General features: G+C 45.0%; 1 protein-coding gene across 1 annotated transcript; it reads right to left on the bottom strand.

Annotated features, from left to right (window-relative positions):
• Positions 1 to 3,116: 3,116 nt before the first annotated feature.
• On the bottom strand, positions 3,117 to 9,662 carry LOC103630378 (putative NAC domain transcription factor superfamily protein). Its single transcript, XM_008651436.3, has 5 exons — positions 7,170 to 9,662; positions 5,551 to 6,489; positions 5,120 to 5,397; positions 4,166 to 4,654; positions 3,117 to 4,052 (listed from the first exon to the last, which is right to left on the bottom strand). Exons 2-5 carry the CDS (start codon positions 5,705 to 5,707, stop codon positions 3,618 to 3,620), a joined length of 1,359 nt encoding a protein of 452 aa, XP_008649658.1. The 5' UTR covers positions 5,708 to 6,489; positions 7,170 to 9,662; the 3' UTR covers positions 3,117 to 3,617.
• Positions 9,663 to 16,300: the final 6,638 nt, after the last annotated feature.

Below are 16,300 nucleotides of genomic sequence, written 5' to 3' on the forward strand. Positions count from 1 at the left end.
GTGCAAGGAATGAAAATTTCACGTGATGGCATGTGATGGTAGGTGACTGAGGGGGTGGCAAACAGCATCTGGACCAAACCGGGCTCATTTCGCACATGAACGCAAACACGGTTAGTTGCAGCTGGAGAAGCAGGCCAACCCAGGCCAGGCCTGATCATGTTGGACGGGCCGGCTCGGTACAGAGTCACAAACACGCCCTTAACCTCTCTTACTTCTAAACTAGCCCTAAGATTTGTACAATTCGGGGTTAAGGGCGTGTTTGTGACTCTGTACCGAGCACGGTAAATGAGGTTAAAATCACCAAGTGCTTCTAAATGGAATTCCTGGTCAATCAATCACTCATGGTAGGGGCCTAAGGCAAGGAGACCCCCTCTCGCCATTTTTATTCGTGCTCGCCATTGATCCCCTGCAGCGCCTCCTCCACTTGGCCACCGAGGCTGGCATTCTGTCTAGAGTTGCCAAGGCTAGAACACGTCTCCGGATCGCTATGTATGCGGATGATGCCATCATCTTTGTCAAACCTGAAAAGAGAGAGCTGGATTCCTTCGCAACCTTGCTACATCAATTCGGGGAAGCGACTGGTTTGCGTACCAATATTCAGAAATCCTCAGTCGTTCCGATTAAATGTGCTGGCCTCAATCTCGACGAAATTCTTGCTGGCTTCCCTGCTTCAAGATCGCAATTCCCTATTAAATACCTTGGGATTCCTTTGTCGGTTGAGAGGCTCAAAAAAGTTGACTTCCAGTATCTTCTCGATAAGGTTAGCAGCAAGTTAACATGCTGGCAAGGTCGCAATTTCACTTTTGCAGGAAGACTCGTTTTGGTCAAATACGTGTTGTCTGCACAACCTGTTCACACTCTTACGACCATTAATGTACCTAAGGTGGTGCTCGAAAAAATTGACAAATTTAGGAAGTGTTTCCTCTGGGCAGGGAATGAGAACCTCACTGGTGGCAAGTGCAAGGTTAACTGGCCGACGGTGGCGAGGCCGTTGGATCTTGGGGGGCTCGGCGTACTTGACATCCATCGCTTTGCAAGGGCGCTGCGGCTCCGCTGGCTGTGGCGGGAGTGGGAGGTTCCAGAGGCCCCTTGGGCAGGGTTACAGACCCCTTGCAACGACACTGATAAACTACTCTTTGCAGCAGCCACGAGAATCGCAATTGGCGACGGCGCCAAGACCTCCTTCTGGCATTGCGCCTGGGTCAACGGTCGACGACCCAAGGACATTGCGCCTGACATCTTCGCTGCCTCCTCTGACTGCAGGCTCTCTGTTCGGGAGGCCTTGACTGACAGCACGTGGGTCAACCGCATTGATCTTCACGCGATCCACACGGCGGATCATCTAAAACAGTTTGTGGAGCTCTGGTCCTTCGCCCATTCGGTCTCCTTGGTGCAGAACACAGAGGATCGCATCGATTGGATCTACAACGCCTCCGGTGAATATTCTGCAGCCTCTGCTTACCGGATTCAATTCATGGGTCACACTTGTTCCAATCTCAAAGCCCTTATTTGGAAGCCATGGGGGCCATCGAAATGCAAACTATTCGCTTGGCTTATCATCCGCAACCGGGTTTGGACCTCTGATAGGCTCGCAGCTCGTGGATGGCCGCACAGTCCTTCTTGTCCGCTTTGCAAGCGGCACCCTGAGACAGCTCATCACATTATTGCTGGTTGCCGCTACTCGAGGAGAATTTGAGACGCCCTAGCATCTTGGCTCTCCATTGGCCCTTTAGCTCCAGCTACCTGGCCGGACTCTACTTCCATCAAGCAGTGGTGGTTTATGGTCGGCTCAGTCGCTGTGCCCAAAAAGGGAACGCGCTCCCTGCTCCTACTGGTGGTCTGGCACATTTGGCTGGAAAGGAACAACCGCACCTTCCAAAGGCAAGAGAGGTCAGTGGCAGATCTGCTAGCAGCAATTAAGGCAGAGGCAAGGCTGTGGGGTGTCGCAGTTGCTAAGCACCTTCTTGCGCTTTTACCTATGCTGTAATTACGTAACCTCTATGCACCCTTCCTGCGGTGTCTCTTGGGCACTGCTTCACTCTCTTCTTTATTAATAGAAACGTGCACAATCTCGTGCCGTTCGTTCAAAAAAAAATACATGTTAATTACTAATAATTTTTAAGTAGTTAAGTATATAAAAACAATGATCGATTCAATAAATATTATAAATATTGTTTATTTCTTTGTTTGTGCATTTGATAAAAACATATAGTCCATTAAGTTAAATTTAAACTAAACTAAACACTCATATACTACATATAATCTATTAAATACTCTTTCCATTTTTAATATAATTTGTTTTAAACTAAACATATATTCATTAGCCAATCTATAAATATAGTTTATATGTATGTCTAAATTTATTACCATTCATTTGAATGGGATAAAAAAATAGAGCCGGAAAGAACGCAAGGCGAACTATAACCAATATTCTGGATATGTCATATGTCCCTACCAGTATGTATATATTTTTTTCCCCAGATGAGGATTGGAGCAGCGGCGAAGACGAGCTAGGTATGATGGCGGGTGGGATGCCGTTGTTTACAGAAAAAAAAAACACCGGTCATTATACCATGTTGATGTGAATGGCGTTGCTGATCTTTGAGTCCGAGCTGCTCACGTTATATACGCCATGTCCGAAGAGCACGGACGACAGCTGAAGATGGCGCTGGTGCTGTTCGAGTATGCAGACGAACCAGAAACTGCTGGCGCATCAGATGTGGCGACAGTACGACAAGAACGGAATGAATCTGGGAACCTAAGCAATGCTAGAGCAGCGGCCAAACCAGAACCACATCAGCAAATGTGGTTTTTCACAGCGTTCAGGAAGAAAAGAAAAAAGGCTCGGAGTATTAGATATTCAGATAGTCAAATTCTATTGGCCTTTTTTTTTGGTTTGAGATCCATGTAGGAGTAGATGGTCGGAAATTGAGAAGCTCTAGAGCCTTTTCAAGGATTGTGAACCAAACAACCTGTCACGGGCATATTCAAACGTGTTCAAACAGCAGAAATACTTCGAAGAGCATTCAAGAGGGGGAAAAAGGCGCCACCGATCTGAAAGGCAATAAACCACTATTCGGGAAGTGAACGTAAACGATCCAAAAGACAATGACACAGGGTCAGGGTAAAATATAGTATTAAACATTCAATATCACATTACAACAATAATAATGGTTTGCATATTGTGAATACACAAATGACAAATTGCTTAAAATGGTGGCAATCATGCAGGTTGCAATACAGACAGGTAATATCATAATCAAAGACTTACACGCCAAGTCTTATTGATACTCAGCATAGACATAATCAAAGATTTACATGCCAAGTCCTACCGATATTGAGCAGAGCGATACAAGATAGGCGGTCAGCTCAACCAGTTGGAACTTGCATGTGGTAGTCGATGCAGATTCATCCAAAAACCGTGCTTCCAGCCAAGGTCAGCAGACAGCCAAGCTGCCAAGGTCAGCTCTCAGCTGACATGAGCCCAGGCATTGCATCAACAATATCGCGACATCCAAGGTGGATAGAGTTGTAGTAGCAAAGAACTGCAAGTTGCAACATCGGAACAGTCCAAACATGTAAGGACACAAAAAAGGGCAGGCATATTATTCGACCAATCACGGGAAAGGGATGGTCGGGTCCAAGTAGTCGTCTTCCTCATCTGTGACATGGGGTCCATTATTGGGAGGAAAATCGTCGAAAATGCTAGGCATTGTTGGTTCCAAAGGACCTGACAGAGTAGCGACATCATAATGCACATTGTACTCAGCCAGAGGATACTGCATAGATTGATTGTCCTGAGCAGGAAATTCACTGGGGATGGGGAAGCTTGAATCAGAAGCAAGGAGATCATTAAGTTCCATGTAACCATCCGTGGACAATTCTCTGTCAGGTGGCAGCACAAGGTAATCTGTGGTTTCCACATTGCTGGTGTTGAAGTTATTGTCCATGCCTCCTAACTCAACAAGCCCTGATAATTCTTTGTAGAGGTCAAAAGAGTTGACTTCAAAAGCATGAGCCTCAGCTTCAGACATTGGAGGAAGACCAGAGCACTGTGAAAGACATGAAAGCTAAATAGTGAGCATCTGGAAGGAATTCGAATCTAAAGAAGCATAGAAAGATGCGCTGTCAAGGAAGGTATTGAAAGAACAAGACTAATTTATACCTCTCCATAAGGAGTGTTACGCATTGGAGAATCATTCAGGAATCTAGACATCTCCTCCAATAGAAATTCATCACAGTCATGAGGACTGTACATATCATTGACCTCACTGGATATGTTGTTCATAGAAACCACACCATCTCCTGACAGCTGAGCAGGCATATCTTCAATAGCAGAGCTAGCAACAGTATAGCCAAATGTTACACCCTCAGCACAAGTATTTGCAGTGGCATGATCAAATGGCGATCCCTCTACAACACAAGTAGCAGATGAATTATGTAGAGGTTCCTGAAGAGCACCAGCAGGGGCAACAGGCTGAGTGTGTGGTCCCTCTGTTGGGTTCACTACTTCTGAAGAGGTCATCAAAGGAAATATAGAGGTTTCAGCTTCTGCATTGTCCCATTCGGCTTCGTCAAACGGAGCCCCATATTGCTCCCCAATCCTTGGACCAAGGCCACTTTTCTTGAAAATTTTGCAGAGTACATAAGTATCCTAGATGTTCAACAAGACAAAGAAGATTCAGCATGGTAACTTGTGTGGCTCATGGAATACATATTGGCTAATCAAAAGGCACATTAACTCAGATATACTGCATATTAATTAATGCTTCTTTTCTGCGTCATTTCATCACTATTCATTGCAGAATACAGATTCGAGCCAAAGGACATTCACAAAAGTTGAATACATAACAAAAAGTATATGAATTGACATTGCTAGACTTGACTAAACATAGCACTCGTGAGACATGAGCAATTACATAGTGACACCGTGTTTGAATAAGAACCATTTGAGTAATTTTCTTAGTTATTAATCATCCAGAGAACATAACACATAATCATTTGACTGATTGACTGTACACACAATCCAACAAGCCAGTACAACATTTAATATTGAGAACATCTAACATAACTGTTTGTAAAATATGAACTGGAAACATCAAGAAGCAAGTAGCATTACCTTTGAGAAACCAGTAGAAACCAAATATTCATCTTCCATTTTGTATTCATACATCACCCAATCAGTTCTATCACCCTTAGGGGGCTTGCCTTCATGAAATATCAATGTTTTCTTCATTCCAACAGTGCGAGAGTTAAGCATAATTATTCTATCCTTTCCACTAGTCTTCCAGTAACCATTTGGTGTGGCACGGTTTGTCCTAGACCCATTAGGGTACTTCTTGTCACGAGGACAAAAGAAGAACCATTCAAGATCTTTGCTTCGAAGAGAGGACTTTTCTGCACAACAGAAGAAGATTCAGTGCATAAGTATAAAAGCAAAAGTTCACATCAATCAGTTAAAAAACTATATTTTGGCTTCACTGAATATTCTATTCATCTAAGCACCAGTTACACAAAGAAAGTTAAAAAGGTAATGTTCAAATGAATTACCAGGGAGATCCCAGGGAGGAAACTTGTAGAGATCAACCTCTGATATAGCGTCTACAATAAGCTTCTTTCCCATAATCTTCCTCTTCAAATAGTAGGAAACAATCTCAACATCAGTTGGGTGGAAACGAAATCCAGGAGGCAGGCTAGTTTGCGCCATCGCCCTAAGACCTCTTTTGCCTTTAGCACTGATAGAAAGATCTCAAGACAAAAGCTGAAATGCTTCAATGGGGTGACTAGTTGTGCCCCAGAAGAGAGAAGCTTGATTACACAGACAAGAGAATCCAAGTGCACAAATCAATAAAGCAGAGCAGAACAGAGCAGCTTTCGAAAGTGAGCACAGAATGCAGCAAGGGAAGACTAAGGGAGGCTGCAGCGCCAGCAGAGAGCAGGGCAATCCAACCTCTAGACAAGTCTTTAGAAGGGAGTGTTGCAAGATTGACAGGACCAAAAGAGATGTTGGTCAAGTCACAGAAAGAGTTCGTAGATCACAACTGCTGCCAAGAGAAAACTTGGAAGACTAAAGGAGGATGCAGCGCCAGCAGAGAGCAGGGCAATCCAGCCTCTAGACAAGTCTTTGGAAGGGAGTGTTGCAAGATTGACAGGACCAAAAGAGATGTTGGTCAAGTCACAGAAAGAGTTCGTAGACCACAACTGATGCTGAGAGAAAACTTTGGTTGGCAAGACTCAAAGGAAACAGGAGACCAAGCAATCAACCGACAGATGTTTTCTGAACCCAGATGAGAGGACTTGAGTCTTGCCAAATTCACCAGCTACAACTGATTCACATGGTAGGAAGTATTTGCACAAAACTCCTAGTGTTCCACTTGTATCAAGTGAAATCTCGGAATTTTATGCAGTATATGAACCAGAAGTAGCATGAGAGGAAATAAGGGTTTCCTCCGGCAACTTCAGCAGACATGAGTGGTGAGGATCAGTGTCCTGCATGAAAAGAAAAAACAGGATAGTGAACATACAGATGAATCATATATGGAATATTCGAAGTAAGCTAGCATGATACTTAAAAGAATTATCTTGTATCATCGCTAAGATGATATGACATGATTAACCCCCTCCATAAAACCTATAGGGTGCACTAATAGGCATATTCAAATTCGACCAAAAAAGGCATGCCAGTAGACAGCTGATTCTAAACTACCCACACAAGTGTCGACGAGCGGACAGTTGTCACAAGCAGATAGATGTGTCTAGTTCACCATCTAATCAAACTTTTACAGGCATATTCACATTTGTCATGTTATCCGGGAGGAAATCAACTAAATTCTAGTGAAGCACGGAAGTCGCGATCAATCAAATCTCTAATTCATCCCCAAATCGACATCAAGCAAGATAAGTCTACCCTAGGTCAACGCTACACAACCAACCAAAAACCCTAATTCGCAACCCCAAGCAACAACACCCGATCGAGGATGAAACCAATCGGATCCACAATCAACCATCTCTAATCGCATAAACGATGAATTAATGCCCCAATCCTCAACCCAAACCAATCGGATCCACAATCAGATCGACACCAATCCCAACCTAATCCGAACACAAAGTCCTAAAATCGAACAGATCGCCGCAGAATATGAAGAGTAGGGATGAACATAGGGGCTTACGGGGAAGACGAAGGGAAGCCAGCAGGTCGATGGGGAGAACCGTCGGGGGGAAGATGAGCGCCACCGTCGGGGAGGAGATGAGCGCCACCGTCGGGTCAACAGGGATGAGGTGCGGTTTGTGTGGGTGTGAGGAATGAGGAATCGCAGGCTAGGGAAAGGGCTCTTTTAAGCGCGGGGGTCTGCAGTTGTACCGGGACACTGGCGAGCGGGACCAATGGGTTTTTCTATTTCTTTGCTTCCAACTCCCGCAGGCCGCAGCATTCTGGACAGGAAGCTTCCCAGTCCCAGCAGTACGTGACCGTGGTTTCCAAATTTCCACGGAGTCGGCCGTGACTCTAACCAGACACGATAAAGGTTTCTCTAGTTTTCAAGTAAAATATGTTTTAATATAGATCTTTAATGTCCAAAGGATGTGAATATAGAATATCGTTAAAGAGAAATAAAATATAGAGAAAAAACTTTTAGAAAATCTCTAAACGACAAATATAAAAGATACCATTGAAGACAACATTAAATTTCCACTTGCAATGTGATGGTAGGGTAGTCGAGGATAAAAAAATTGGTTTGGTAATTGCTTGGATCTCAATCCAAGCCTACATTTAAGGTATGAGAATAATGGTGGTTAAAGTCTAATGGTTGGGACTTGGGAGCATACTATGATACTATCTATGGAGTCTACTTTTTTAGAAATCACATAGTATATGTGCATGTTCATATATTTTTCATCAATGAATAGCGTTGAATGATATCTAAATATTTAGAGCCGAAAAAAATCATAGTGAACTCGACAAAGTTGATTTGGTGTAAAGTCCAAGAGCTCAAAAAATTAGTGGAGAAATAGCATTCAAGCTTGGTCATGTGATAACCATGAATGAGCTGCTCTGATTGGTTGACAAGAAGTATGGTAAAATCATTGTCAGTTGGAGTTTCACTCTCATTAAATGGCATACCATATAAGTAAATAGGATGGCATGGCATGCAATTTAATAAAAAGAGATGTGAGAGAGTTTCATGAGAGATCAAATAATTTCATGGGATGAAATTCTAGATACATTATTTCCTAGACAAATATTGACATGGCAGTTTTAAAAACAGTGCGATAAAACTCTCTATTGAAAATGACCTAATATTTTCATGGGAGTGAATGGATTAGATACGGGGAAATTTCTTGTATGTTATTGTAATTTACACAATACATTATTTTGATCACAAATATCCTCATCTCTTCAACGCCACTTGGATATAATTTCTTACCCTTCCATGACTCATCTAGTAAACCATCCTAATAGGCCATTCTCAATAGGAGTTTCATGAAAGATTTCATGACATTAATTAGTATGGCGCATAGAACTTTTTAATGATATGGCACTATATTTATTATGAAATAGGTGAAACTAGTTTCATCACCTTAAAACTATGCCAACCCATTTCCAAGGTATTGGAAAGCGCACGAAACCACCATTAAGAACAATTTATTTCATATTCATCTATTCATATTGGTTATTAAGATGCAACATTTAAGTCATATGTTAGCCTTTGAAATTGTGCTATAAAACTCTTTATTGAGAGTATATTTTATTTTACTCTTATTGACATGGCAATATTGGAAAAGGTGTGATGAAACTACCATAGAGAATAGCCTTATGTGAAGATGAAAAAATATGCAAGCAATTATTCCCTTGACCCCCCTTAGTACTGGATGATGTCACTAATTGTCATGGTAGTGTTGGTACTTGTGCCAATGTGAGAGCTATACTTTTAAAGGTTTACGAGATTGCACAATAGTTGGTTCATCGTTTCTGCTGGATTGTCCCTGGTATGCCACAGATGGGGAGAATAGAGCAAAAGAGAAAGCAAGACTTTAGGAAGGTGTATCTTGTATCATAGTGTCATTTATTGGAGTTGAATGTGTCTCTATGTGATATCAAGATTTGACCCTGGAAATTTGTTTGTAGGAATATCAATTCTCATTGTTCCCCTAGGCACCTCCTTGACCATTTACGACATATTGCTTCATTTATCTATTCAAACCTGTAGTAGATGTTTTTTATGAAGCTGATAGGTCTAATAGCAACAATAAAGCTAGTTTGGGAACCCCATTTTCTCAAGGGGTTTCTATTTTCCCAAGGTAAGTTAGTTCATTTTCCTTTAGAGGAAAATGGAGTTCCCAAACTATCATGTAGTGTCATTTAGTTTCCAAAGAAAATTTCTTATTCCATGGGAAAAAATAACCATTCTTGTGTTGTATTAATGCAACATCCTTGAACTTGGTTTTGGAAAATGTAGTTGAGAATATTCTAGGGCACTTGAGTTCAATCATTGGCGCTCCTGGTCAAATTAAAAACAAAGGGGGCATATCTAAAGGCAAAACCTTCTCTTATCTGCAACTCTTAATGAGAAGGTGAGTCAGTTGGCAAAAATTAGTTTGAATACCCTAGTGATGATCGGTCTTTATGATCAAAAGAAGCCTTTCGGGAAATTTAACAATATAGGTGATGGGTCCCTAGGAACGAGGTACCCCAAGTAGGCCCATCACCTATGGCGGCCCAAAAAGGGCAAAGGGTCACAAGAGTGAAACGACCAACTCCCGCCGAGTAACTGGACGAGGCGGCCGACCAACCCCCACGAAGCAAATGGACAAGGCGAGGACACAAAGAGCGGCAAGAGGGCCCAGTACGCTTGTGGGCCCTGGTTCCACGACCCACTTTCACACACCTACACCCGATCAGCGTGAAAATGAGGCAGACACTCATCGCCTACGCCAACCACGATGGGGGACGTCGACACTTAACACCGTCCCAATTGACACCATGACATGACCGAGCAAACACCGAGAAGTCAGCATAAATGGGACGGGGCATGCCCGTGTACGACCTTGGACATCCCTGACACTGCGGTATGGGACCCACTAGAGTCCGCATCACAGAGAGTCCCCTAGATGGGACACGATGGGGCAACACACCACGACACGCGTGCGCTTACGTAAGCATCAGAAGACGACGTCACCAGAAGAACTCATGTAGATGACGGACCCCCCATTCTCATCCATGGCAGTCGACCCATCTTTTGTAATGCCTCCCCCTTGAACTTGTGGGACAGCTAGGACAGGGACGTCCCCTGGCGTCCTCTCTCGTCCCTCCAATTTTGAGGGATAACTGGGGGACAACACTGGGATAGTCTTGTCCCAACCCTTGACCCAGAACCAAATAACCTAATTTAAGGGATCGTCCCATCCCATCTTGTACTGTCATTGCAACCAAACGTACCCTAAAAGGGGCCGACGGAACAAGAACGGGATGAGCATACAATAGAAGTCTACTCCTCCCTTGCCCCCTCACTCTCACCTACACTCCTTGTAACACGTTTCGGGTCATTAGCCCCTTTGAGCAATACAAGATCAGCACTACACTGGATGTAGGGCGCTTGCCAAAACCAGTATAAACCCTCTTGAGTCTCCTAATTTCACCATTTGGAGTTGTTCGCGCTAGCTTCCCCCGTCGAACCATAAATTCTAGTGTGTCATGTAAGTTGTCTCTAGAAGCTACCGAGGGGAAGAGATAGGCGGAGGAAGAAGGAGATACGATAGGGTAGGGATTCTGTTGTGTGTTATTGCCTGCCTCCGGACTCCTGCCGAGAGGACTAAGGGCCTGTTTGGTTTAGCTTTTTTCTGACCAGTTTTTCTGAAAATCTGGCTATGGGGAGAATCTGGTTGTGGTGAGAATCTGAGTATCATTACGATTACGTGTGGAAAAAGATAAAGTTCATAGGGCTCAGGATCTAGAAAGTGACGGATTCCTACTATTACAACGATTCAATCGATTATGTGTTTATGTTGATTTTGGATGGTTTTTGCTCCAATGAATTTTATAGAAGCTGGCTGAAAAGCTGAGCGTTTGGCAGTCCGCAGCAGATTTTGGTGCCCAGAAGCTGCCAGAAGCCGAAACAAACAGGGCCGGCCTAAGTATTGTTCACAACGGGCACCCACGTCACAACGCTAGTATGCCAAACAGCCCATTTGTATTACATGGCCCACTATGGCCCAACATATTTCTTGTTTGGACGTCTTTCCCACGCTTCACGGTGTTCCTCTTCCTTCTCAGTCGTCGCTGTTGTCTTCTCCCTTGAATCCATCTCTGGTGCCTCTTTGCTGGTGCTGACATTCCCTCACGCTTGAATGGTAGCTTGCCCCCAAGCTACAGCTTCTGGAAACCTAGCACGTAGGGCGTCGGCATCTTCCCAGGTGGCAAGTTCTGGAGACATGCCGGACCAACCAACCTTGATCTAGGAAATGAGTTCGCCACCCCTAACAACCATCCGGCGCTGAAGAATCTGTACAGGGACCTGAATAGCAGACTCATCAGTGGGAAAATTAGGAACCAGTACCTGATTGTGGCCCACTGCTGACTTGAGTTGAGAAACATGAAAACGGGGTGCACGGTATTAGAAGCGGGTAGAAAAAGACGATATGCCACCTTGCCCACTCGTTCGACCACCTTGTATGGCCCAAAGAACATGAATGACAACTTGTTGTCGGAGCGGGTTGCCACTAAGGATTGTGTGTACGGCTGCAACTTGAGATACACCAAATCTCCTACTTCAAATACATGTTCAGTCCCCTTCTTATCAGCCTGACGCTTCATCTGATCTTGTGCTCAATGCAAGTACAACTTGATGACTTTAGACATCAGTTCTCGTTCGCGAACCCACTCTGCTAACTCTGGTGCCTTCACAACAGCTGCATCTGGCAGACCGAAATGCTTTGGAGTATATCCATAAAGTACTTCGAAGGGTGATCGTCCCAAAGATGAATGCATGCTGGTATTATACCAATACTCTGCAACTGCTAACCAGTGGTATGCTGCTGTTCCCTGCCTCGCACCGATCGGAGGTTGTATGTGTGGAGGATCGGTGGGCGCGGTTTGAAGGCTGAACGGCGGCGAGTAGCCAGCGATCGTGAGAGGAGGAAAACGAGGTGGCGGCTAGGGTTGGACTCCCGGCTCCCTACAGGAAGCCGGAAAACAATGTGTTTCTGCTTGATCTATAGAGTGGTGCTTATAATTATTTATACTCCCCTCTAGTCCTTATCTAATGAGATAGATCTCCTCTTTTCTCTCTAACAAATCTTATCTTCTAATCCCTATCTCCTCTCTAACAAATCTTATCTTCTAATCCTTATCTGCATGCTTATCTTCTAATCCTTATTTGCATGCTTATGCTGTTGCCCGGCGCCTATAGTGGCTGCCGGTCATAACATCTCTCCCTGCCTGCGCAAACAGCTCGTCCTCGAGCTACACATCCGGGTAGAGAGTCTTGAAGTCGTCCAGGGGCTCCTAGGTGGCGTCGTCCTCCGGAAGGCCTTGCCACTTGACGAGGATGTGCCACGCGCCGCGACGGAGCTGTGCGCGTAGGACCTGCGCAGGGGTTGGCAGCAGTCACCCGTCCTGAACCGGTGGCAGCACGGCCGGTGTTGATGGTGGCGAGCCGGCGGAGTTGTATGGCTTTAACAGCCCCACATGGAAGACGTCATGCAGGCGCGCGTCCGCGGGGAGTCGGAGACGATAAGCCACCTGCCCGATGCGCTCGACGATCTGGAATGGCCCCGCGTAGCGTGGGCGCAGCTTGCCCTTGGACGGCGAAGCGAGCGCATGGGTGGGTCGGTGGAGAAGTCGGAGCAGCACCCATGCGCCCTTGTCGAACTCCACCTCGCGATGGTGCTCATCGTAGTGGCGCTTGGCGTACTGCTGGGCCTGAAGAAGACGCTCGCGAAACTCCTCCAGGAACGTGTCGCGGTCCCGCAGCATGGCGTCCACTGCTTCTGTCTGGGCTGCCCCGGCGTGGTGTGGCAGGAGGGGTGGTGGGGGTCGGCCGTACACAACCTCGAACGGCGACGCTCAGAGTGCCGTGTGGTACGAGGTATTGTAGCAGTACTCCGCCCAGGAGAGCTAGTCGACCCACGAGCGAGGCCGATCACCTGTCGCACAGCGCAAATACATCGCGATGACCTTGTTGACGACCTCGGACTGGCCGTCCGTTTGGGGATGAAAAGTCGTACTGAGTCGCTGCTTGACACCTGCACATTTAAAGAGATCGCGCCAGAGATTGCTGGTGAAGACTGGGTCACGATCGCTGACGATGGAGTTGGGGAAACCGTGTAGGCGCACGATCCCGTCGAAGAATGCACGGGCGACGGAGGCGGCGGTGTAGGGGTGGCTGAGCGCGATGAAGTGGGCGTACTTCGAGAAGCGGTCCACCACCGTTAGGACGACGGACTTGTCGTGCACCTTCGGCAGCCCCTCGATGAAGTCCATGGAGATATCTGCCCACACCTGCGACGGAACGTCCAAGGGCTGAAGTAGGCCAGCCGGTTATGTGGTCGGTGTTGTCACACCCGGGTTTTAGGGGTCCAAAGCCCGGGCGCGAACATAATCACCAGGTGTGCTGGGACCAAGTCTCACACATATGATGAATCATGGCACAGGATCGAATGTCACATCTTTACTATATAATCGGAGTTTTGTACAAAACAAATAAATAATTACATTATATGGAGACAACGGTCCAGCAACCCAAAGTTGACTGGGAGACGACGACCTAGATCTCTCTCACGAACTCATCGCAGCATCCTCCATGCGCCTCATCCTGCGGTACCTGTTCTTGACCTGTGGGGGGTGTGAGACAGCAAGAGTGAGCTCACATACGTTCATCGCTCAACAAGTTGTGGGGAATAATGTGCATGAACTCGCCAAAGGTGGGAGCTCACGTGAAGTGTAAGGCTTACCAAAGAGGATGGTTAGAGCTGAGCATTGCTTTTAAAGTTGATCAAGATTTTATTAGCAGTTACTAAGTATAAGTAAATACCAACCCAATTAAGTAGTAGAACAAAAGTAACAACATCACCTGCGATGCAATGCATATGACAAATTGAATTTAAGTTCCATAAATTAATCATGTGAGGGTCCGAGCTGCTCATGACCGTGAGCACGGCTAGTATACCAGTTTTACACTCTGCAGAGGTTGCGCATCTTTACCCACAAGTCATGTTACCCATCTGCCAAGGGATCGCGACTTCCCATACACCTCTACCGAGGAGGCGAGGCAGGGTAACACTACGAGGCCTTTACAAAGTTCCATTAGCTTTAGAAAACCCGCTACAGTTTATAGGAAGCTCCAATGCAGGAATCCCTTGCAGGACCGCCATCGCAGCAAAATCCTCCCGAGGGCCTCCCTACACTGACCACTCCCCTACTGCCCTTGCCCCTTTCGGGTAAGGTAGTCCTCCACTAGCTTTCCTAATTAATCAGCCAAGGGCGTCCCATTATACCCTTGTGGTAGCACTGTTTTCCCGGGTGGTCGCTCCATGTTCCAATTAACATAATGATCTTATCATGAACGATAAATAACAACGGATAACAAAAGTATAATCATGAGTAATGTATCTTCATACCTAAAACCACATAAAGCACTAGCAAGTACTACCCAAAAAGTTCAGTGGTAACAAGGTATAAAGATAATCAAACTAGGGTAACCTATTGGGTCCCATCAAAATTAACCTATGCAGATCATTATGATTAATCAGAACATGGCTGGGTAAAAAGAAGTGATCAAGGGCACAACTTGCCTGGCACTTGAGATTCCAGGTACCGGGATGATCTTCAGGTCCTCGTGACCTCACTGCTAGTCGTAGCAATACAAACAAACATGGTATAGATAAAATTAACATCACACCAAACATAAGTACAAACTGAATAATAATAATCTACACGAAGTTACGAGATCGCGGGATCGAGAACTGCTAAATTCGGGGTTACGGTTATGAAGTTATGGTTTTATGTAGTTATTAAGTACCTAGAATAGAGTAATTCATGTGAATAATTTTAAATCAAGTTTCATGGTTAGATAAAGGTACTAGGTGATGAACAATATTTAAACAAAATAAATACCACTGGAATGAATCAATTTGGAGTTATATATTTTAAGTTATGAATTTCTAAAGGTTTTATATGTTTTGTATAAGATTAAATAGGATATAAATTTTATTGCAACATTCATGTCAAAACAGTGGTACTACGTGATAAACAATAATATTACCAAATTATAGAAATTGAAATGGATTAATTTGGACTAACTATGAATTTTCTACAAATTACACAAGTTCTAGTATTTATTTTCTCATTAAAAACCATTTCCTGATATTATTTATTCAATTTCCCATGACCTCTGGACTGTGCGCATATTAAACAGAGATGCAGGGGGCTCGGGGTAAAATTGCCTAGACACAGATCGGCTGGCGCCAGGACTGCGGGTTGAATCCGCAGAAACGGAGGGGCTCTTTTGAAAGAAGTGCACGGCAAAGGGGTGCCGTTGATTCAGAGCCGTCCGATCCTGGATCCAGGGACCAGATTAGAACCCCGACTCGGTACGCGCCTGATTTAATCTCTACCGCTTGTTTTCAATCCGAAGGCCCGAGTTCTATTACTATGGGATCCCATCTCCATCGCCCAACTACAATCGAACGGTCAGCATCCATCTTCTTCCTCCAGCCACACCCACCGATCGCGGCGCCCAGACAGCGGTGGCAATTCGCCGGCGAGCACACACACCGACGCTCTAACGCTCCAACACACGTTCTGCCAGGTTCTATACGCTAAGGGGGAAAAAGCGAATCTTCCAGTGGAGTTCTTACTGAAAGTCGCCTAGAGGGGGGGTGGATAGGCGAAACCTGAAAATTAAAACTTTATCCCCCAACTAGATCCTTTGATTAGTGGTTAGAACAAGATGAACAATTATCGGAGTATAAAAACTAAGTTCTTGCTGGTAAAGAGTATAGCTTTCAAATAAAGCGGAAGTGATAAATCAATACAACTAATAATTCTATGATAACAAAGCAAGAAAGCTTAGATGAAAAAGAGCACTAACTCAAGTTCTTTTCTTGCGGAGTGTTGCTTCACTTAAATGAGATTTTAACTTGAAGCAACACCAAATGATATGAGCAAAGAATAGTGCAAGAGAACTTAGAGTAAGGGAAAGCAAACAAATCACAAGCAAAAGCACAATGAACACGGGTGATTTGTTTTACCGAGGTTCGGCCCTCGAAGGCCTAGTCCCCGTTGAGGAGTCCACTTAAGGACGGG

Source organism: Zea mays, chromosome 6 (genome assembly GCF_902167145.1).
Source record: "Zea mays cultivar B73 chromosome 6, Zm-B73-REFERENCE-NAM-5.0, whole genome shotgun sequence".
Taxonomy (NCBI): domain Eukaryota; kingdom Viridiplantae; phylum Streptophyta; class Magnoliopsida; order Poales; family Poaceae; genus Zea; species Zea mays.

Excerpts from the sequence above, each read along its gene's own strand:
- LOC103630378 (XM_008651436.3), bottom strand. The coding sequence starts at position 5,707 with ATGGCGCAAACTAGCCTGCCTCCTGGATTTCGTTTCCACCCAACTGAT. Across the intron at positions 5,398-5,550 it reads TCCTCCCTGGGATCTCCCTG|AAAAGTCCTCTCTTCGAAGC; the intron begins GTAATTCATTTG and ends TCTGTTGTGCAG. Across the intron at positions 4,053-4,165 it reads GTAACACTCCTTATGGAGAG|TGCTCTGGTCTTCCTCCAAT; the intron begins GTATAAATTAGT and ends TGTCTTTCACAG.